Source organism: Condylostylus longicornis, unplaced genomic scaffold (genome assembly GCF_029603195.1).
Source record: "Condylostylus longicornis isolate FDR11 unplaced genomic scaffold, ASM2960319v2 ptg000039l, whole genome shotgun sequence".
Classification (NCBI taxonomy): Eukaryota; Metazoa; Arthropoda; class Insecta; order Diptera; family Dolichopodidae; genus Condylostylus; species Condylostylus longicornis.
This window is the reverse complement of record NW_026578008.1, coordinates 165,104-189,229: the sequence shown is the minus strand read 5'-3', so window position 1 is coordinate 189,229 and position 24,126 is coordinate 165,104. Positions and strand designations below refer to the sequence as shown.

General features: G+C 23.0%; 1 protein-coding gene across 1 annotated transcript in view; it reads right to left on the bottom strand.

Moving 5' to 3' along the window:
• Positions 1-19,111, bottom strand: part of LOC129609415 (chaoptin) — an 81,168-nt gene extending 62,057 nt beyond the window's left edge. The window contains exon 1 of the mRNA XM_055521317.1: positions 18,213-19,111. Coding sequence (XP_055377292.1) covers positions 18,213-18,247 — 35 coding nt within the window. The 5' untranslated portion in view covers positions 18,248-19,111. The remainder of the gene's footprint in view (positions 1-18,212) is intronic.
• Between the last annotated feature and the right edge of the window lie 5,015 nt (positions 19,112-24,126).

Sequence of the window (24,126 nt, the reverse complement as noted above, 5' to 3'; positions counted from 1 at the left end):
TCAATTAACTTTAATATTTTTTTTTAAATACATATATAAACGAGATTTAGGAGTATATCTTACAAGTTTTGTTAATTGCATTTTTCAATTTTGGAATTGTTATATTTTGAAGTGATTTCGGATATTACAAATAAATTTAGAATAAAATATGCAGGAATACCTAAAGTAAGGTTTCTGAATTCATTTGAATTTCTGGAAATCTTTTGTCTTTAACCCTTTGCTGCTACCGGAGAATAGAACTACATGAAATCTGGTGTTAAATCGTTTTTTTTTTTTTTTAATAAATGAAAAACAAAATTTTTTTTTGGATTCGGTTGCTGGGTTTGGGTTTAGGGAGCCGATACCTTGTTGGTATCGTGAGTTTCCTACGACTATAATCAGTCGGATACAAGATTTTTTAACACTTAATGACATAAATTAAAGCTTGAGAAAATAACAAAAATTCTGTAAGAAAACTTTGAGGTTTCCAAAAATTTCGTACGAAATTTTTTAGTTTTTTATTCGAAAGTAGAAATTTCGTGAAAATTCTTTAAAATCCTTGTACCTCGGAAACCGGTGAGACACCTACTTCAGAACAAAAATTTTACTCATTAAAATAAATCATAAATGATGGTGTGTATTATGTCACTCATTACTGAATCACCCTGTATACATTATTCTAACTTCACTCTTTTGCACTCTTTTATTTTCAAATGTTCTGTAATATGCATTTTGAGCTGCGCGATCACTTTATTCCGATTATGTTGAGTTCGACTTTACGATTATTAACAATCTTTAAAGAATTTGCTGCGTCGTATATTATCCAACGTGTTGAAATCTCTAATTTTACAGGATATTACAGGATATTTGGTTTTTACGGGATTAACATATTAAATAGTGTGCAAAACTATTTCATAAGTAATTCCAGCTTTATTTTTCCTATTTAAAAATGGCACATTAATCGAGTTCTTCAGGAGAAACTTTCATAAATTGAAAATCTCTTCATATATTTTTAGTATTAAAGCTAAAATTCTTTTATATAATTTTTTTTTTTTTTTTTAATATCCATTAAAAATAATCTTTAATATTAAATGGGAAAAAAAAAACCCATAAAATTTTTTTTGTTCTTGTAAAAAAATTATTTTTTTTTTCGCAATTTTACTCAAGGTTTTCATTGTACAATGTTGGCTTTAATTAAATTTATATTTATATAGTATACCTACATACAATATAGTTGACCAATTTTAACATTCGTCCAACATTTGAAGGGAAAAAAAAGGATATATAAAAATAGGATTAAATAATCACATTTTTACATTTTCTTCTTTTTTTTTTTTAAATTAATAATGTGGTAAATTTAATAAAAATTATAAACTTTGTTGATTTAAAATTTATTTTAATTGGAAGGTGTGATTTGGTTAATTTTTTTCAAAAACATATAAAAAGGAAACTTCATAAAATTTTAAATATTACATTTTATATATAAATAAATTCATTTATTAACCAAGTTCTGCCGTCACTTTTTTTATATACTTAATTTGAATTATATAAAATATATATTTTTTGTGGTTTTCTTTTATTATTTTAAATACATTATGTTTTTTAATGTAAAAATATTAAATAATTAATTTTAAAAATTTTGAATTAGCTTTTACCGAATAACACCTTTAATAACTATAGTAAACGATGATCTGTATTGGTTAAAGTATTAAGTAGTACAAGCGAAACATCCTAACATAGGATTTTGATTGAAATTACGAGGTAATTTTTATTATTTTTTTAAACATTTTCTTCTGCATTCTAATTCCTATAAAGCCACACTACAATCCTATACGTAAATACTAAAATTTTGTGAAAACTTTTAAAAATTCAAACAGACTTTTCTATTGATTAATTTTCTAATCGGGACATCTGTACTAATTTAGTGGATAACAAGACATTTTTTAAATCAGAAATACCCAATATTAAAAATGATTGGTGTAGCGTATCAATAAGGCTCTCGTTAAGTCTGTTAAGTCTGTATTTCACGGTTTTGCGGCCCAAATTCGCTGTCAAACACTTGAATTGCAATATAATTTAATTAAAATTTTAAATTACGCTATATTTTATGAGTAAAATTGTACAATAATTTTTTAATATTAAAAATTCTAAAATTTTGCTTTTTTAATAAAAATGTGTAAATTTACACTTTGTTATGTATAATTAATGAAATTTAACGAATTAGATAGCAATAAATATTACATTTACGATAGTAATTTTACATTTTAAATTGTAACTTTGAGAAATTTTACATTCTTTTGGTGTAACAGTTAAAAAAATCGATAATTAAATAAAAGTTCAAATGACAATGTTGCTAAAATGACAATTTTACAATTTTACATTTTTTTTAAACTAATTTTTAAAACAAATTAGCCTATTTCTTTAGAATTTTTCCAATTAATTTTAAAATTGCTTAAGAAAATATTTGGCTCAACTATAGCCATTTTGATATTATTTATTTCTGTTGCAATACGTTTTAGCACTTTTCCAAAAAAATTTTTCGCTCTGTTCGCACGAAAGTCAGTCCGTCTGTTTGTAAATTGTTTTTAAAAGCAGCAATTTTTTTTGAAGGAAAAAATGCTACATTACAAATCTTTGATTTGAACCAATTTTATTAGTTTGTATTTTGTCATAATTTACACTTGTTCTGATATACTCACTCTTGTATATGTACCAATATCAGAATCAGAACAAATGTACGTTCCTAAAGTTTACAAACATGTGTCTTTTGTTCGGATATATGTGTGTTTCATCTCATCAATAACATTCAAAAGTGCCTACGTATTAAAATTGTTTTTTTTTTTATAACAATTTGTTTTTTACAATTAAAAATTTCAATATCCTTAAAAAAAATTTTTAATAGTTATTTTGGAAAAAAAAAATTACGTTTTTTTTTTACGATGTTTACACAATGATTAAATTGGTGATTGATTGATTATTGAAATTGATTGATTGGTATAAAGATTATACAGGAAAGTTTTGTATTTCAACACTAAAAAAAAAAAATTTTTTTTGTTTAAAAGTTGACAAATTAAATTTAACAAGGGTTTTTTTTTACAGTTTTCACAGTTTAAAGTAACAATTTCACCCTTGTTTTGATTAGGTTTTAAGATTGATTATTGTGAGTGTAATACATTGGATGTTATTGATGTAATAGCGGCGTAAATAATCCTAGATTAAAAATTTGAACAGCAATTTCCAAAGGAAACTTTATGCAGTCAATTAAACATATAATTATGTTCTTTTACGACACTGTTTTCATTATTTTTGAAGAAATTGCAATTTTTGATTTGTTAATGTAAACCGTAAGCATATTATGTAAGAATTGATTTAACCTTGTTACATAATTGAACTAATTTCAATTTTAGAAAGAGAATGTGTAATGATTATTAAAGTAAATTCATTGTCGAAGTAGAAATTTCCTGATGAGAGATATTAATTTTTTAAAAAATATTCTTCTTAAATCTAAATTTGTTATAAATCTAAAGGAGGACTTTTACTTAAGTTGTATGCCGCCTTAACGGATTTGATAAGCTGTTTTGTAAAAGTATTAAAATCGGTTTCTTTTGAACTTAAAATTATTTTATTTTAAATGACAATGATTATTATTTAATATAAATGTGTTTTATCAAAATTTTTTAACTTAAATTTTAAGGATTTTAAAAAAATTCAAGCAGCTCAAGAAAATATTTTCAAAGAGAAAATCCAAATATCCAATTGATTTAAGGATTTAGATCAAATTCTGTATATATCTATATATTGTCAAATTTTATTTTTCATATACAAGTGCCTCCGGATCATATGTAGAGTGTTCTGGCCAAATATAATAACAAATAACAACTTATGGTCAATATGTGAACAGGAGCCAATAGAGAAACAAATTAAGAAAAGAAAATATAGATGGCTCGGACACATTCTAAGAAGACCTGAACACTCTATAGCAAGACAGGCAATAGAATGGAACTCCCAGGGATCTAGAAGTATTGGAAGACCAAAAAATACTTGGAAGAGAAGTGTGTTGAAAGAAATCGGAGAAGCAGGTAAAACATGGGCCCAAATTAGAGCGCTAGCCCAAAATAGAGATAGATGGAGAGGCTTTGTGGAAGCCCTATGCTCCTAAATCTGGAGTAATAAAGGAAAAAAAAAAAAAAAAAAATTTTTCATATACAAGTTTTGTAGAAGAATGTTAAATTTTTCATTAATTTAAGTGATTTGATATAAAGATGTTGCATTTAGAATCTTAAAATAATTTATTTTTTATTCAATTTTACAAGTATTAGAAAATTTATACAAAAAATCAAATATTAAATTTTATTGAATTTTATTTTCTATATTCGATTTGTTGCAGTTTCAATAAGTAAAATTAAGAGAAAAAAATATTTTTAATTCATAATGAATGCAGTTTAAGGTTTTATGAAAAAATTTTAAATTTCTTTATTTATTTAACATTGAAATAGTTTTTTAGTGGGCAATAAACAAATATACTAGCGATCTTTAAATAGAAAATTATTATTTTAATGTGTTTAGTATAGTAGGATATTAGAAAACTTGAAAATAGTCTGGGTTTGTAAAAATGATTTTCATTAAATTTTAAGAAATTTTGATGACCCAGTGTTCGTATGAGAAAAATTTTTACTTTTTTAAGACCCATTCATGTATAACATTTTTAAACTACATTTAATTGGTAATTCAATATTGTGTTCACATATCTATGGCAATAAAATAAGGGTAAGACTATATATTAAGAAAATTTTAACCAAACTCCAATAGTGTTAATAAAAATTATTCAAATTTTTGCTAATAAAAAAAAGTATAAATGAAATTACGATTATTCGTAATTAGGAGTTGTTCAATGCATTTGAAACCATAATTATTCTCAAAAATTTTACATTCGAGTAAATTATTTTTTATTTGTACTGTTGTTATTCAATATGAACCCGAATAGTGAAATTGAATAAAACTATATCTCAGTTGCAGTTTCCCATATTTCAAAACATAAGTATTTAAGCCTAAAAATCTTCAAAATCGTACCATTCCCTCAAATTTCAAACAATTCCAAATTAATGTATTTTTTTAATAAAATTAAAATTTCTCATAAACCACTTTTTTAGTCTTAATCTTTCTTATAGGATTTGTAATATTTTCTTGAAAAAATTTTCCCATTATTATTATGGTATGCCTCGCCTCCATTATTATACGTTTTTTATGTATTTTTCTATAGGATACATGTATAATTTACCTGTGTAATTCAAAATTTTATTATAAAAAAATATATGAGTACAAGTAATAAATAATGATAAAATAGAGAAAAAAAAAATTAAAAAAAAAAAAAAACAAAAAATTCTCTCATCATTGAATATAATTTATCATTTTTCATATTAAGTATACAAATAATGTGTGTTTATGCACTCCTATATGATAAAGAAGAGAAAGGTATAAGAGAAATCTTTTACAAAAAAACTCATAATATTTTTTTAAAATCAAGAATTTTGAAAAAAAAAAAATAAATTCTTCTTTATTTGAAAATCTGAAAGAGAAATGTGCATAACGATTTTTCTTTTATTTTCCAGAAACGGATGAAGGAAATAAATGAAAATTTTTATTTCATAAATTTTAGTCAAGTAAAGATACTTTATATATAATTATGTTTTAGAATAAAGTAAGTCAAAAAAAAAAATATTATATAGACCTACCTACACAAAATATAAACTACATTTATATACACGGAAATGGAAAAGAAAGTGAATTAACTTTTGAATTTGCAATACCATTATTTCCTTATACACAAGTAACTACTATGCTTTCAACATTTTTAAAGTTTTACGAGTAGAAGTACATTTACACAAAAAAAAAGATAGAGAAAAGTTATTCAATAAGCATTTATAGGTATATACATAACATAATGTTCATATATAGATACTTTTAAAGTAAATAAATGGGATACTTTAAACTGAAAATATAATGTAGGTGGGTTACCATATTATATAAGTACTTACATTCTATGTAATATATTTGAATTTGAATAAAAAAAAAAAAAAATCTTATCTTTGAATTTAAAAAATTATGAAAGGAATAAAATTTTTGAATAGTTTCTTAAAATTTTTTAGATTTTAAGTTTAAGAATACGAGAGTACCATATACTGACTATATTTGAATTGAATTAAAAATCGTATGAATTGAATCAATATGGAAGTATGGCTTGCAGCTCTGGAGTTGTGTCAAGTAAACACATATCAAACAAATACGAACTTTCCAGTATTTAATAGTTATACGCAATAGTGATATTCATAGAGATTTGGGTGCCGTCCAAGTAAGTGAGTAGATGAGGAACTGTGCCATAAAACATAGAGCGCGTTTGGAACAGCATGTATATGTCGAGACCTCTCGACTTATTGGGGAAAAAATTTTGACCAAAAGACTGAAATGAACTAGACCTCTCGAATTAGCCTAGAGTGTTGTGACAACATTTCCTTGCCTTCCCTAACGAAATATAGACACAAAAACATGATAGAGCAAAATTAATGGTTAGTCAGTTTGATTAGTTTTAGGAGTTTATGACCCGTTTTTGGAATGAAATCCCTCGCTGTTGATAGGTCTGATGACAGTTTGGGTACGCCTATCTTTGTCTTTCGATGATTTTTAACACTTATTTCTTAAAAATAATAATTAAAAAATCCATGACGTTGAATTCCAAAATTTCGATTTTCTGTATTCTTGATGACAATTAAATTTTTGTTAGTAACCCTATATAAAGCATAGTTACAACTATAAGTGGCTTCCAGTCTTATTACAAGTATATGTTTTTGATTACCGTTCAAAATCATAGGAATATGTACATATTCAAAAGAGATTACGGGATGAGTTCTGGTGGATTGGAAAAATAATGAATCGAAAGAAGGAGTCGTGCATTAGAGGGTTAAATTTTAAAAATTTTCAATTTTATTGTTTTATCAAAAAATTTATCAGTAAAACAAGGGCTCAAAATGCTGAACTTAAAAACAATAATAAAAGTAATTACAGACCAATCTGATCATAGTCAAAAAATTGTGCAGGATGTCAAAATTCTTGTGGTATCCGGAGAATTTTTAAAATAAATCCGTGATTTTTTCAATTCCCATTCAAAAACATATTTAATTTCTACATACTAATGTTTTATTGTTAAATTTAAGGAACAGAACTAAGATAACATTTTAATCAAATAAAATCATTTAAAATTTCTATTTAAAAATAAAATCTTTTCAACGAAAAATATTTATTTTTTTTTCCTATTAAATATTTTAAAAAATATTTTTTATGATTTTTTTTAAATTTAATTTAAATTGGAATTCATTTACAATATTTTTTTTTTTTTGGAAAAAAATTCTCAAATGTCTATGACCCTTATGATTTTGTATTAATTTCACTGTTTTGTTTATATATAAAAAGTTGAAACGTAAAATAGTTAGAACAGAAATTCTCGAATAATAAAGAAAATTAAAAAAATTGGTTTACTTTTAAAGAGATATCTCTAGTGGCATTGCTGCATATTTTAAAGTTTTAGAATCTAACGTAATTGCATTTTGTATAACAGAAAGGAAAAATTAATGAACATTTTTCGCTATTTTATTGAATTGATTATGAATAAACTTTTATGAAAAATTATATATACATATTCGGTCAACTATGTTCAGGATAACATGTTGTATATTATGTACATGAATAAATTCGTTTTGATGACTATAAAACAACACCTTATATATTGCAACTCCTTAGAATATTACAGAATACCTTGCAATTGCTGAGAACACCTTAGAAATTAAAGTGTAGAAAATGATAGCATTTACAGATTTTGTATAATGGAGAGGAAGAGGCTAGTTAAACGATTTCATTTTATGTATTGTGAGGGGGAGAAGAATTTCGGTTTGGCATTCGAACAAGTCGTGAAAAGAAATCTTCCGGCACAATATATTCTTGGCAACGGAGCTGAGATTTGAATGGATTGAACCGCTCGAATCAAAATGTTTGGCCTTCAGTGAATGTTATATATAGTGATATGTGTTAATTATATTAAGGGGCTAGGGAAATGATATATACGTTTTGATTACGGACCTTTATTGTCCTATAACAGATTCTGATGTCATTTAAACTAATTTATTAAAATAAAAATTAAAGGTAATTTCAAGGAATTTCATAAATTCACAACTTGCTAATTTTATTCCCATTCAACCCCAAAATTACCCATTCCAAGATTTGTTGCTATTATTATTATTTTTTTCATATTTCTGAAACTTTTTAATTTTTTTTTTTTTAAAGTTCATCTATTTCAATAAAGTTTTAGAAAATGAAAATAAAAATAATCATAAAAATTTTCTATTTTTATTTTATTTTTCCTAAGAAAAAAAAATTTTTTTTTTTTGTGTGAACTTTTGTCCTTTTGCAATCAGTTGTTTTTATTTGCGAAAATTTTTTTTTTTTTAATTTTTGTTATTTTTTTAACAAAAACTTTGAATCTCAATAGAATGATAACTTAATTAATAAGTACATGAAATATTTTTCATTATTTTTCTTAATTAATTTGTAGTTTAAAAAAAATCGGTTTTCTGTATTTTAAAATTTTTATTATTTTATTGTCGAGAAGAAGAGAAACTGATGAATTTTATGATTTCATTAAAGAGCACTGACACTATTTTAAATTTTATAATTAAAATTTTGAAAGCTTTTATATTGGTGATGATATGGGTTTCATACAATTTCGATTTTTACATTATGGGTTTGATTAGATTTCAATGGAATAAGATAAAGTTTAAAATTATTCCTAATTTAGTATGATTTTCATAAATATAGGAGCAATACAGGAGCCTTATATTCATTCATATGAGGTTCCTATTCATTCATATTACGCTTCCTATATTGCTATACTTGTAAGGGCAAATAAGTAACAATATTGTTATTATTCTAGTGACTTAATTAAATTGTTCTAATTTGCTTGTGATTTATGTTATGACTTATGATAATAAATCAAATTCATTTTAACCGAATTTCTAATATTATTAAAAAAAAAACTTCAAAAATATTACTTGGTTCTTTACTCCAGAAATTTTTTTTGCTATTTCAAATATTTCAGAAAATTATATGTGGGATTCAATTTATGACGTCAATGGAATTATGAATGCCTTCGTAACTATTTGTAATTTAAAAGCATATTTTTCTGTTTCACTCCAATTTAGTCTCACACTTTTTATGGTTTGTAAATTGTGGTACAATTAGTAAATTAAATTTGGTTTTCTATTAAAATTAATTATTCGGAATTATTCTAATGAGTGTTGTGAATAATAATTACCTAAAACATAGCTCTTTGCCTTATTTCGTTATAAAATAAATTCAAAAACTAATAAACATTTCTAATTAACTCATATAGGTCATCATATCCTTATACCAATAAATTTCAAGTTTATATATGAATTTCAATTTAAAGATACGCTAAATATTTGGAGAAATGTACTTAAATACAGAAATTATTTAAAATCTTTTCAACAAAATTAATTTTTCTATTTATTTTTTCATAGAAATTCTTTTGGATCTCTTTAATATTACAAAATAAAATTTAATTTCTTATTTAAAGATTCTGAGAAATTGAAAATTTCTATTTAGATTTCAACTCTGGGAATTTTTTTTTCTCAAAATTTAATATCAATTTATTATAAAAAAAAAGAAAAATATTTATATGTATGAATTCTAAATCGTTTAGAATTTATAAAGAAAAGTTTTAAAGAACTTAAAGTGAAATTTTTAAGAGGGAGGGGGAAAAAAAACACGAAATATTTTTCTTTATGCAAAAATAATAGCGAAAATGTGAAATGAAATGAAAATTTGCTATCTAAAATTCACAGCAGCTGTCAAATAATGCAGTTTTTCTTTTCGTCTTTTTATATATTTTTTTTTGTTCGGGTCCTTGCTTTTCAATTTTAAACGCTATATACACAGCAATAAGAATTAATGTTCTCTATCTATTATCTACTCCATTTTAAAAATAATGCAACTATAATATTTTTTAATTTTGATTTTATTTTTATATATTTTGAAGAAAAATCATTGTAAAACGCATTTTTATATTTTTCTATATTCGTCCTAGTTTCTTCAAAAAAAAAAAGATGAAGAAAAATTACATTTGTTTTTGTCTAAAATTTTTTTTTGTTTCTGTAAGAAGAGAGCGAACAAAATTATTATTGCAAGTGCATCATTGAATTCTACATATATGAAACTTTAATAGTCGAGAAGGATGAAATGGAAAAGAAGCTAGAGAAGGAGGACAATATAGAAAAGAAGTATATATACTTTTGACCTATAAGTATATTTTAAATTGAATTCAATTTGAAAATTTTTTTGCTATAGAACAAAAGAATTAAATATAAATTGAAAATAATGCAATGAAGAAAAAATATTTTATGTATTTATGTATATATATGTATTGTACAAGTGTATATAAAATTATTGTATATATAGAAGGTTATTAAATGGGGAAATTGAAAATAATTTTAAAATTAGCTTTTATTTTTAAGGATAAGACATTTGATTTAAATCCTTTGAATTTTGCCAATAAAGGCAGAATATCGAAGCTATATGAAATTTTTTGAGGGAATATTAGTTATAATTTTCATCTGCAGTTATAAGAAATGTATAGACTCAAATATTTATGTGGATATGGACTTTAAGTTTTTCGGAATTATGGAACGTTGTACTTCATATGATAGATGTAGAGCTTTATTTGAATTTTGTTCCTCAATAAGTTTTGATTACTGTAGAGGCATCAGAAGTATTTAAGTCTTATGGTTCCGAATGTTGATCTTATTCGTTACAATTTCTATATTAGCCATATAAAAACAAAAATCATTTAAATAACACTTAAGTACAGCATAAAATTGAATTTTAAATTTCAAACTCAATTGAACTATCATGACACTTACAATTTATTTAGAGGAGTTAAAATGCTGTCTGTTCAATTATTGTGAAGAATTTTAAAATCTTAATTGTATTTGTAAAAAAAAGAGGAATATAGTCTTCGAGATGCATCCCTTAATTGTTGATAAAATATTATGTAACAACTCGAAATTCATTAATTTTCATATTATTATTTCAAAGTGTTTATTGTAAGTTAATTAAAATTCACATTAAATTCTAAATTATTCATTAATAATTTACAATAGCCTAACAATTATGTCCTACTCAATGAAGATCCTGTCCAATACACTACTTATGTATAACGTAGACTCTGTATATTTTTATTTAAAATAAAGTTGGGTCAAACCAATGGTTTGTATTGTAGCACTTTTCCCTTCAACAAGTGAAAATACTGCTTTTAAAAATCTGTGTATATCCACCACACTATTAAAATTATTTTCATTCATAAACGAAACTATTTCTAGGATTGCATATATTTAGGATGAACGATTTATGCAGTCTTTGAAATAGATAAAAATTAATATAAAGAGGGGTTAACATAATGCTCGATTTTAAGGGTTAATTGTGTGAGTTAAGAAAAGTAATTATATTTTTTAATGTCATGGAATTTACCGTTAGCTTTTTGCGTTTATAGAAATTTGAAAAAGCTTGAGGTTTCGGAAATATAAGGTGTCAAAAATTCAAATTTTACGAATTTCAAGAGGCGATAACTTGAGAGGGGGTAGAGATGGAAAAAAATTTTCTTCTAACGAACAAAATTATTGCAAGTGAGAGCGAACAAAATTATTGCAAGTGCATCATTGAATTCTAGATATATGAAACTTTAATAGTCGAGGAGGATGAAATGGAAAAGAAGTTAGAGAAGGAGGACAATATAGAAAAGAAGTATATATACTTTTGACCTATAAGTATATTTTAAATTGAATTCAATTTGAAAATTTTTTTGCTATAGAACAAAAGAATTAAATATAAATTGAAAATAATGCAATGAAGAAAAAATATTTTAACAAATTTTAAAAATATTTTATGTATTTATGTATATATATGTGTTGTGCAAGTGTATATAAAATTATTGTATATATAGAAGGTTATTAAATGGGGAAATTGAAAATAATTTTAAAATTAGCTTTTATTTTTAAGGATAAGACATTTGATTTAAATCCTTTGAATTTTGCCAATAAAGGCAGAATATCGAAGCTATATGAAATTTTTTCAGGGAATATTAGTTATATTTTCATCTGCAGTTACGAGTATAAGAAATGTATAGACTCAAATATTTATGTGGATATGGACTCTAAGTTTTTCGGAATTATGGAACGTTGTACTTCATATGATAGATGTAGAGCTTTATTTGAATTTTGTTCCTCAATAAGTTTTGATTACTGTAGAGGCATCAGAAGTATTTAAGTCTTATGGTTCCGAATGTTCCTTACAATTTCTATATAAGCCATATAAAAACAAAAATCATTTAAATAACACTTTAGTACAGCATAAAATTGAATTTTAAATTTCAAACTCAATTGAACTATCATGACACTTACAATTTATTTAGAGGAGTTAAAATGCGGTCTGTTGAATTATTGTGAAGAATTTTAAAATTTTAATTGTACTTGTAAAAAAAAGAGGAATATAGTCTTCGAGATGCATCCCTTAATTGTTGATAAAATATTATGTAACAACTCGAAATTCATTAATTTTCATATTATTATTTCAAAGTGTTTATTGTAAGTTAATTAAAATTCACATTAAATTCTAAATTATTCATTAATAATTTACAATAGCCTAACAATTATGTCCTACTCATTGAAGATCCTGTCCAATACACTACTTATGTATAACGTAGACTCTGTATATTTTTATTTAAAATAAAGTTGGGTCAAACCAATGGTTTGTATTGTAGCACTTTTCCCTTCAACAAGTGAAAATACTGCTTTTAAAAATCTGTGTATATCCACCACACTATTAAAATTATTTTCATTCATAAACGAAACTATTTCTAGGATTGCATATATTTAGGATGAACGATTTATGCAGTCTTTGAAATAGATAAAAATTAATATAAAGAGGGGTTAACATAATGCTCGATTTTAAGGGTTAATTGTGTGAGTTAAGAAAAGTAATTATATTTTTTAATGTCATGGAATTTACCGTTAGCTTTTTGCGTTTATAGAAATTTGAAAAAGCTTGAGGTTTCGGAAATATAAGGTGTCAAAAATTCAAATTTTACGAATTTCAAGAGGCGATAACTTGAGAGGGGGTAGAGATGGAAAAAAATTTTCTTCTAACGAAATAAACTATTTGTTAATGTCTAAAAGCTCCTAAAATTTCAAGCTTCTGCATGCTAGGGTATAGGAGAAAAACGACATCAAAAATTTGGAAAAAAAGGACTTTAGATAACGGTAAATTTGAACAGCCATTTTGTTTTTCTAAGGTTTAACTATAGTATTCCGCGCTAGGGAAAGCCAGCCGCTGCCTTTCTGCGTTTGAAAAATTTCAAAAATGCTTATGGTTTCATTGCAACAAATAGTTAAAATGGGCCATTTTTGTGGCTTTGGGGGGGTATAACTTCTAGAGGGGGGGGAGATAGGTAAAAATTTTGTTCTACGAAAATAAGTTTCTAGTAAAGATCTATGCACGTATTAAATTTCAGCTTTCTATCTTTAAGAATGTAGAAGTTTTGTAAACAGACACACGGACGGACGGACGGACGGACGGACGGACGGACGGACGGACGGACGGACGGACGGTCGGACGGACGGACGGACGGACAGAGTGAAACTAATAAGCACTTTTTTTCAAAAAATTTTTGGAAAAGTGCTAAAAATATATATTTTAAAATCTAAGAAAGTAAATAATGGAGTCTAAAAATTATATGCCATCTATATGTATCCGAATATAAATAGATATATTTAATTTGTATAACAGTTTACCATGAAAACTAAAGATGGAGTGACAAAAAAAAAATTACTTATACTTTTTTTTATTTTTTCTTATAAAATATTTAAGAATTTCTCTATAATAATGTCATATGTATTTATTTTATCCGACAGGAAAAATTATTTCAGTTCCAGAAATTATTTAACTTACTCTTATACTCGTATGTATATAAATAATTCTTAAGAAAAACTTGTACTAGAAAAAAATGCTATTTATTATTTCATATAAATATTGTATGAGCGTACGTGCACGTATAAGTACATATGTATATGTAATAAGGCATTTGTTTTAGATTATTCATAGAGGAAAGTTTACTCAGTAAATGAGTAAATAGAAAAGAAAACATATGTGTGTAATAAGATAAATGGTAGGTTAAAATGTTAGAATTATTTTTTTCTTTTTTTGATATTTTCCAATTTAATCTAATTTTTTGAATATTAATAATATTAGTAAAATATTGTTAGTATTTTTGAGTAAAGAGAAATCTAGTTTACATTGATCTTATTTTGTTAGAGAATTTTACAATAAATTTGTCATTTTTGATCAAATTTGAGATGATCTTAAAATAACGCCGACGTTTCCGATTATTTCAATCAAAATTTAATTATTTAATGAAATAGTGTTCAATAATTTTTTATCAATCTATTAAATCGAGTAAACTTGACTTACTTACAAGATTTAATACTACTACTTAATCCAAGAATCTGACCATTGGTGCAGTGGTTATGGCACCGGTCCTTTAACCGAAGGGTCTCGGGTTCAAACCCCGGTCAGGTCACTATAAAAATCATATTCAATAATAATTATAATTTAATATACAATACTAATAAATATTATACAAGTAATTTTCAAATATTCGTAATATTCCATATTAAAAAAAAAAAAAAAAAAACTAAGAAAAATAAACAGTAAATATTAATAACCTCAAATAATTAATATAAATAAAACTACGGCAGGTTAGTCACCTACCTAGTTAAACTCTATGACGCTATGAAACTAGTGCATGAGAAATCATGCACTAGCCCTATGCTCCTTCTAGAAGTGAATAAGGGGAAAAAAAAAAAAAAACTTAATCCAAGAATTAATAGTACTAATAAGACTGGGAGTACGACTAATTCGATCTAATTGCAAGAAAACTGTTTGGAAAACCCGAAAATTTATAATCGCATTTAAAATTTCTTTTTCCTTAAATTAAGTATAATCAATTGTATACCAATATTCTTCTAAGTTTTTTAAAATTACAATGTGACATTTCTTATTCAATATGATTGGGATTTATTGGAAATCTTTATTCAATAGGTTAATCGTTGATCTTATCATCCAGATCCTTTGATTTTCATATCCCAACGAATAATTAGTACAGGCATAAAGTTTCTTATAGAAATTTCTTAAAATTAATTGCAAATTTATTGCAATGAATAGATTTTTTTTTTAAAAAGAAATATTAGCAACAAGTTTTCCTGCTATGACGGTGCTTGACTATCAGATTCAATATTATGGTATTAAAAGTTATCGAATAATTCAATAATATTTTTAAAACATTCAAGGCTGTCATAAATTCTTTTGACTTGCAAAATACTATTTATAAATATTCCAGTTTAATAAAATTTATTGAAAATCTAACATCATATAAGTAGTGACCATCAGAATATTAATTTTATATGTTGTTCAATTGAACTCAGGTCATACAAGTCATACGAATAAACATGTATGTACATATTATGAATTAATTTATAAATAATAATGATATAATAAAATGTCACAGCATTATAATGAATAAATTCAGATCGAAATTCAACTAAATCCTTAATATATGTATTTTGTATGTTTAATTTTTTTTAATATTTTATTATAATAAAAATGTTATTATGCTCTTTTGTTTGCTCTTTATTTGTATAACATTATGTAAAAAATAAACAGAAAGTAGCTACATATATTTATAAATAAAATTTACCATGTTTTTTTTTTAGAGAGAAAATATAATAATAAAATACATGTCACATCATAAAATATTAAGAGATTAATATAATATGTTTTTCACCCTAATTTTTCACATGCTCACATTAAATAACTATATTTTTGAAAAGATAGAATGAAAATGCATTATAACAGTTTTTCCAACAATTTAGAATGCCTAAATAGAAATGAGGATTTTTATTTTAAAAAAGGAAGAATTGAAGAAATTGTGAGAAAAGAAATGATTTTCCTTCTAATATTGGAAAGGCTGCAAAGTCTTATGAAGAATTAACATTTTATGCATGCAATATTAAAGTGACTTTGTCGAAGTTGCTACTATCTTATTTAATCTTGCTAATAAGACAATATAGGATAATATTAGTTAGTATCTAAAATTTGAAGGGAAAGTGTAAAGAAGAACTTATTAAATAAAGGATAATAAAGAGCTTCCAGCCGAATTTTTGGGAAAACAGTGACAATGGGCTGCAAATGAATTAATTCTTATAATCATTACAAGTTATATATAAAAAATTAATTTAATTTTTGGCCTTAATTTTTTTTATGTTATACTATTCCTATTATAGCAAGGGTATATATTGTGTAAACCTAAATATGTGTTTGAGCTGATATTTACCTATTTTGAATAATTTTTTGTGCAGAATAAAAGAAAATTTGTGAATTATTAATTATTATTTTAAGCCTTAAAAAATATCTACTGCAAAATTTATTTGTTGTAGGATATAATATTATCTTGTGTTCGTAGGCTATATTGTTCGTGTTCATATAGAGAGTATGTATAAATTTGTTGTGCATATTTATTCTTATATACAAAATATATACGGATTTTAAATTTTTACATTTTTCAACTTATTGTATATATATATATATAAGTTTATTTATTACCATTATGTACTTAATTTGTTGTATAGTTTGAAATAAATTATAATTAAAATAATTAAGATTTTCCTATAAATATGCCACATGAGTTTATATTTATGAATTTTAACATGGCATTTTCAACGAAAATTTCAAGTGTATGAATTTTTTTTTCTTATTAAGATTTAGTATGGTAAAATGAATTTTTGTATATGTTTAATATAAATATTTTGTATACCTTTTTCAGATAGTACAAGAAATATTGAAAAAGTTTGAGCAAAGGTATTCAAGAACTATATATGTAACACAACTGTAATCTCGAAAAAATCAAGTTTGTTATTACAGATTGGCTCATAATTTTTATTCAAACAGCTGCTTAGAAAATTTATTATCAGTTTTTAATAGTTTTGAAATGAATTTTGTGAATAATGAAATTTTTAGTTTTAAGTTGATAGATTTATGGAATATAAAATCAGAATTTAAGCAAAATTTTGTTAGTATTCTGATAAAATATTCTAAAAAAGAAACAAATACTGATAAAATATTTTGATAATTAATAGAAATTGTTTTCTAATTTTTAATTAAGCAGCATTTTGCTATTTATCGCCCCAGAACTAAAATTGTATGCTATTTTATTTAAAAAAAATTGCATACTTCGCGGGGCCTGAAATTAAATTCAGTCTGAAATACAGAAAAATGTGAATATGTAAGCTAATTTAAGAATAAACAATTCATGCTACGAAATTTTAAAAAAAATATTTTTAAGATTATACATTAAGATTAAATTTATTTCCCAACACAATTATTAAATTGTCTACATTTATGAGCTTTGAATAGATGCCTTTTACTTTTGTATATATAAAAAATTTAAGAAAACATGAAATTTTTTTACCATTCACGATTTGCGGCGACATCTAAAGTGCACCTCATTTTTCTAAACAATTATAATTATAGCTTTTTAGTTCTAATTCTTAATTTAACAATATTAGGATACTTCTTGAAAAAAAAAACCGACGGACGAGCGTACCAATTTTCTAAAAACGAAAAAACTCTAACAAAAACCGAATTCCAATATTTGTTTTCTAAAAATGTAAAATATAATTTACAAGAATTTTTAAAATACAATAGCTTGTAACTAATACAGAGAATATGCCTTTACAATTTTTTTTTTTTTACAAAAAATTCCTGTTAATTATACTTACATACAATTTATTAAATACCATAAAAAATAGTAAGTATTTAAGAATAATAAATCTCTTTACTTATATGAATGAAAATTTAAAAACTTTCTATATTACATTTGCATTCAACATACACTCTTATATAACAAGATATTTTCATTATTATTTACTCATATTAAATATTATGCAAAAACATCCTTAATGTATTGTATGTAAAAAAAGAATTATTTATAAATATTTTATAAATATTTATATAATATTATGTATATATAGAAATAAAATTACAGAACAAAAAAATGTACTTACAAATATCTGAAAAGTAAAAACATTGCAAATTTCATCACAATATTTTTTTTCTTTATCCTTTTTCTCTCACTTTATTATTATTTGCTTGTTTTCCTTTTTTTTTTTTTTTTGTTATTTTAATATTCACTTTATTATTCAGTTTCAATTGTTATTGTTGTTATTATTATTGCTGTTGCTAGTTACTCTTATTATTATATTATTTTCTTAGCTTTCCTTTTTTCTTATTAATTTTTTGTTATTTTTTTATTATTATTTTTTTCGTTTTAGTATTGACTTAGCAAAGTATTTACTGAGAGTAAAAGCAAATGCAGTTATAATATTAACACCAACACAACAGTGTTAATGTAGATATTAACAGAAGAATTTATATTATAATGAATATTAGTTGTGGTATGACAGTAGTAGCATCACTATTTTTAGTAGAGTTCAATAGCAGCAGTATAGCAGCAGTGTAGCAGTAGTATTTTTTATTTATAATAATAATAATAATTTTCTTTTTTATGTTCTGTATTATTTAGTTAAAATATTATTATTATGTAAATTTATAATAATAAATTATTATATGGTAGTATTTGTGTATTTCTGTGTAGCTATATTGCAGACGACGAAATATGTTTATTTTATTTACTTACGATTTTTGTTGTTGTTGTTGTTTTATTGTTATTTGCATTTGTATTATATTATTGTTTGTATACAATTATTTTTCGTCTTTATTCAAATATTATAAATTTTAATCTATAGTTTATATAGAATTTTTTTTATTAATTTATGTTTTTGTTACTTACTTATATTTTATATATTTTTATTTATAATCCTTTGTTATATTTCGTTTTTTCATGCGAAATTTTATATTTCACTTTTATTTTATTGAAATTTTATATTTAATTTTTATTTTTTTATTAAAATTACAATATTCGTTTTTTTATTAAATTATTGGATTATATTGTAATATTTATTTAAAATAATTTGTGACTTTGCATAAATTTTTTGCTTAAATTATAAGTAATATAAGGAGAGAGAAAAAAAATGGAGAAAAATAAATAAAATTTTATTTTTATTTAATTTTGTTATTTTACTTTTTTCGATATTATTATTGAAAATTGAACTTATTTATTTATTTATTTTATGTATTTTTTTTTGTTATTTGTTCATTTATTATTCATTCATTTAATTTATTCACTTTTAAGATGTATTTTTTACTGTATAACACTTAAATAGTAACTTACATTTCTATATTATAGCTTTTAAATGCAACTTAGTCTGCAATATTGTAGTCCTTATGTTTATAAATACGATGTGCATTTAATTTGAACTTTATTTTGGAATTATTTTTAATCGAAAATAGTTATAATTTAAAATTTAATATTATTTATTTTGAAATTAATGAAAATTGAAAATAATTTGAAAATTTTACACAAATATTGTTATTTTTGTTATTAATTTAAATTTGTTAGTTTTTATATTTGTTAATAATTATTAAAATTTTCATTTGAATTAAAATTGAATTTTTTTTTTTCAATATTTTTTTTGTTTATTTCAATTTAATTATTATTTATAATAGTTTTTATATTTTACTTTTAGTTTTTTTTTTTTGTGATTAAAACTATATTTTAATTTTAATTAATAATTATTTTATTGTTTTAGTAGTAATTAATTGACACCAATTAATTGAATTTGAATAAATTTTTTTTTTTTTTTAATTTAACAATATTGGATTTTGTGTTTTTATTTCATTTGATTATTGAAATTAGCATAAAAATAAAAAACAATTGACATTAATATTTGATTTAAGTTACAAAAAATTTACAATTTTTTGTTTTATAAATATGTTTTTTTTTGGATTTTGTAGGGTTTCTGCCGCCTATATTGTTTTTTAAAAATAAAAAGAAAAAATAATTTTTTATTTAATATTAATTGATTTTTTTTTTTATTAATCATGTACATGATATGTATGTATGAAAGTAATGAATAAATTATTAAATTAAATTAACTTTTATAATAGTAATTTACTATGTAATGTAATGTAAGCATAATAGTACATACATACATAATATGTATAGCTCTTATAATTGAATTTAAAAACGTAATTATTCACTGTTACAAAAGATATGCAGTGTATAGATAATATTAATAATCAATAACAGAATAGTAGTGCAGAGTTTGACTTGAGATATTGAATCAAAAAATATAATTGGAATAGGATAGGAGTTCTTTTTGAATTGTTCAGGGCAACCGGAGTTTTATAAAAATTCAATTGGTTTCTTGCTCGAATAAATGACACTAAAACTAAATTTTGTAAGAAAGAATAGAATGGCAGATGTGAAAGTTCTTAATGAAGTGAAAGTTCTTAAAAGAAATTCGTCTTCCTTCTTATTAAAACACTTTGTAGTTCTCATATTTTTGATACAAAAATTATTAAATAATATAAAAATTATTTTAACATTTGTTTTTCTCGTTTACAAATTTGTCAAAATATTTATATTGAATTTAATTAATTATTTTATTAATTATTTATTTATTTTCAATAAATTTTTAATATATTTTATCTGTTATTTTTAATATAACAGTTTAAAATTTCAAAAAATTTTAAGTTAATTGTATTTTAAGAAACTATTGTTGCAAAAATTTTAAGAAAACCCTATTATTACAACAAAAATTATACTACATATAAATAAGGCTGATAAAATGCAAATTTTATAAAATATTCAAAGCCCTGGCTATAATATTTGAAATATAGAAATATACATACATGTATAACAAAAATTGAGAGCTAAAAATGACTAAAAACATATTTTGAAATTCCAAAAGACAGAAATATTTCTTTCATTAGTTTAAGGTTGTATCACTTTGTTCTAATACAAATTTGAAATAAAATGGCCATGTTTTATGTACTCCATCAAAATCTAATCCACTCTCTAATCGAAGTTCAATTCTATTTAAATAAAAATACAAAACCAAATTAAAGAAATCTGATTTATAATTTTGATTTCATGCTAAATACATATTTACTTTATACGCCCACGTATAGGCAATTTTAAGAAAACCTAAACATTTATAATATTACTATGAAAAACCATTTATAGTATGAGTTAGCATTTAGAATATGAAATTGAAATGACAAATGATTTATAATGTAAAATCAAAAATGTATAAATAATCTAGAGAAAGGTAATTTTTCTAATTTACTTTTATATAATAATATTTACTAAAATATTTATTTTATAAAATTATTAATGCTAAATACATAAACTTAACCCACGTGTAATCCTTAAACACGTACATAAGTTAAAATATCAGTAATGTGAAAATTCTTTAAGAAAAAAACCATTATTAAAGTTTATTTATTTTTGTTTTCTTGTTTTATTTCTTCTGAAAACACTTTTAACTTTTCTTAAAGTCAACATTTTTATATTTTATTTCGTTCTACTTATAGTGCACGAAAAAAAAAGGAAAATTATTACATAATTCTTGGAATTTGATGTTAAAATATAAAAAATCTTTAAAATATTATAAAGATGATTTGTTATAATTTTTTATAAACAAAAATACATACATACAAATATATGTATTTTGTATAAGTATATAAAATTCAACATGTTCTTTTATATTTTTTTTTTTTTCGAAAATTTTCTTATATAATAAAAAATGATGAAGAAAAAATGTAAAGGATTAGCATGAATTAGCATGATAAATGCTTTCATGTTTTATTCAACTTTATAAAATATTATTTTTCTCTATCTTCTATATTATAGCCTCTATATATATATATAGAAGCTATAATATTATATAAATTTAATGTATATAACTTGAAAACCATCTTAAATTGCTGAAAACTGAAGGTACTTTAAATAATTTTACACAACTTTATCTTATTTTTTAATAAGTTTTGAACAAACCAATGATATTTAAAAAAGCACATTTCCCATGAATAAACGAAAGCTTTTATAAAAATTCTTTACTTTTCTTTAAATTATTATCAGTCATAATTTTAATTATATTTAACTATAACGATATAATTTTAATTATATTACTTATATTTAAATTGTTCTCATAAACAATTATATAAAATATTATTATAATTATTGCATACTTTCAGGATGAAAAAAAAAATCTAATAGAGCGGGATAGTCGAATAGAACAGTTAGAGTAAATAACTGTTATATTTTTTGATAACCAGACCATTATTGTTAATTTTTTTTTCTTTTTATAGAAAATTTTGGCAAAAATTTTCAATTTCGCATATAGGTGGCCGCAAATTAAAATTTTGCTACTTTCCCAGAGTCGATCCCTATCCCAAATTGAAAGGGGATAGAGATAAAAAATTTTTCCTGGGGGGACAAGTTTCTCACAAAGATCTAATTGAGAAAATAGAATGCACAGGCAGAATGAATCTAATAAGCCAAAATGTGCTAAAAAAAATGTGCTTAAAGAAAATATTAAGATATTGAAGAAAAATTGAATATAATTTACATAAAATTTTCACGTTAAAAAGCATATTACGACTAGCTATGTATATATACATACATTTTTTTTTTTTTTTGAAATAATAAAATATTAATGTTAAAAATTGACAGGCAAAAAGATAAAGATTTAAAATTTATTAAAAAAAAAAATGTAATGGTAGATTGAATAAATGTGGCAATAAAAAAAGATTAAATATTATATGAAAAGGAAGGGTTAAGTGCAAATCAGACTTAATCAGACTTATGGTTAAATGAAAATTTCATACCTTGTTCAATCAATTCAGATTATTTGTTCGCGTGTTTCACATTTTGACTTTTTTCTTTTGAAAAAATATCATTTATTCATTTTTTATAATCTTATATGTGTATAAATTGTTTTGGTTCTTTAAAATTATATGGTTAAAATTTTTATTTATAAAAAAGTATAAAATGGTTTCTTGGTTTGTTAAAAACAGAATTAAATTAAGTAAAAAGTTTATTATAATATTCTTTAATCGAAAAATTTTCCATTTACTAATAAAATATAATTGCTGTATAATATGTAGGTTTTATTAAGTAGGCACATACATATATCATGAATAATCACAGATTTAACAGAGTATGTTAAATTTATTTTTTTGTTATTTTATAAAAATTGAAATAATTTTTTTAAAATTGACGAAGATTAGTATTGAATACTGATAAAAAAATTGAAAATTTCACTACAAGAACCATTATTTATTAAATACACAAAATTTTATATAGGAAATTCCAGGAAATAAAACATGATTTTTTATAATTATTTATAAAAATAATTAATTATAAAATATCGAAAGATATTGTATAATATCGAATTTAACTTGTGTACGATATTAGTGTAATACCTTAATTTCGTGGGTTTGAGTAAGGTTTGACAGGAAAATAAATAATTTTCAAATTAGTTAATTTTTTTTTTTAATTTAACATGAATAATTTTTTCTTTAAGAATGTAGATTGTATCGTATTTCAGTAATTTGTATTGCTTAGCTTATACATTTGTTGAATTTAATTTAAAAACGATCTTGTAGCATTGTAGAATCTTAAAGAATTGTAAAGTGATATTGAATATTACTAAATAACGCAGGAGTTAAATAGTATATACTGAATAGTAAATGAATTAATTTGTGTGGTAATAAAATATTGCAGCAAAGTGTGATTAGAGCTTTTTTTCAAAGTTTTTTTTTTTGTAAGTCTTATTACTATATGTTCACTTGTTCATATATCACGATTTAAAACTCTGAAAATGTAGAAAGATATCGGAATTTAAAATTTAATATCTTATCGGCGTGTTGATATTAAGAAATACGCCTTCCCTTCCAATTAATTACTCGTCAAATTGGAAAGGCAAAAAGGTCTGATAATTGGAAAGATAAATGTCTTCTTATTTCAAAATATAATTAATCAGATTAAAAAATTGTTTAATTTTTTATTGT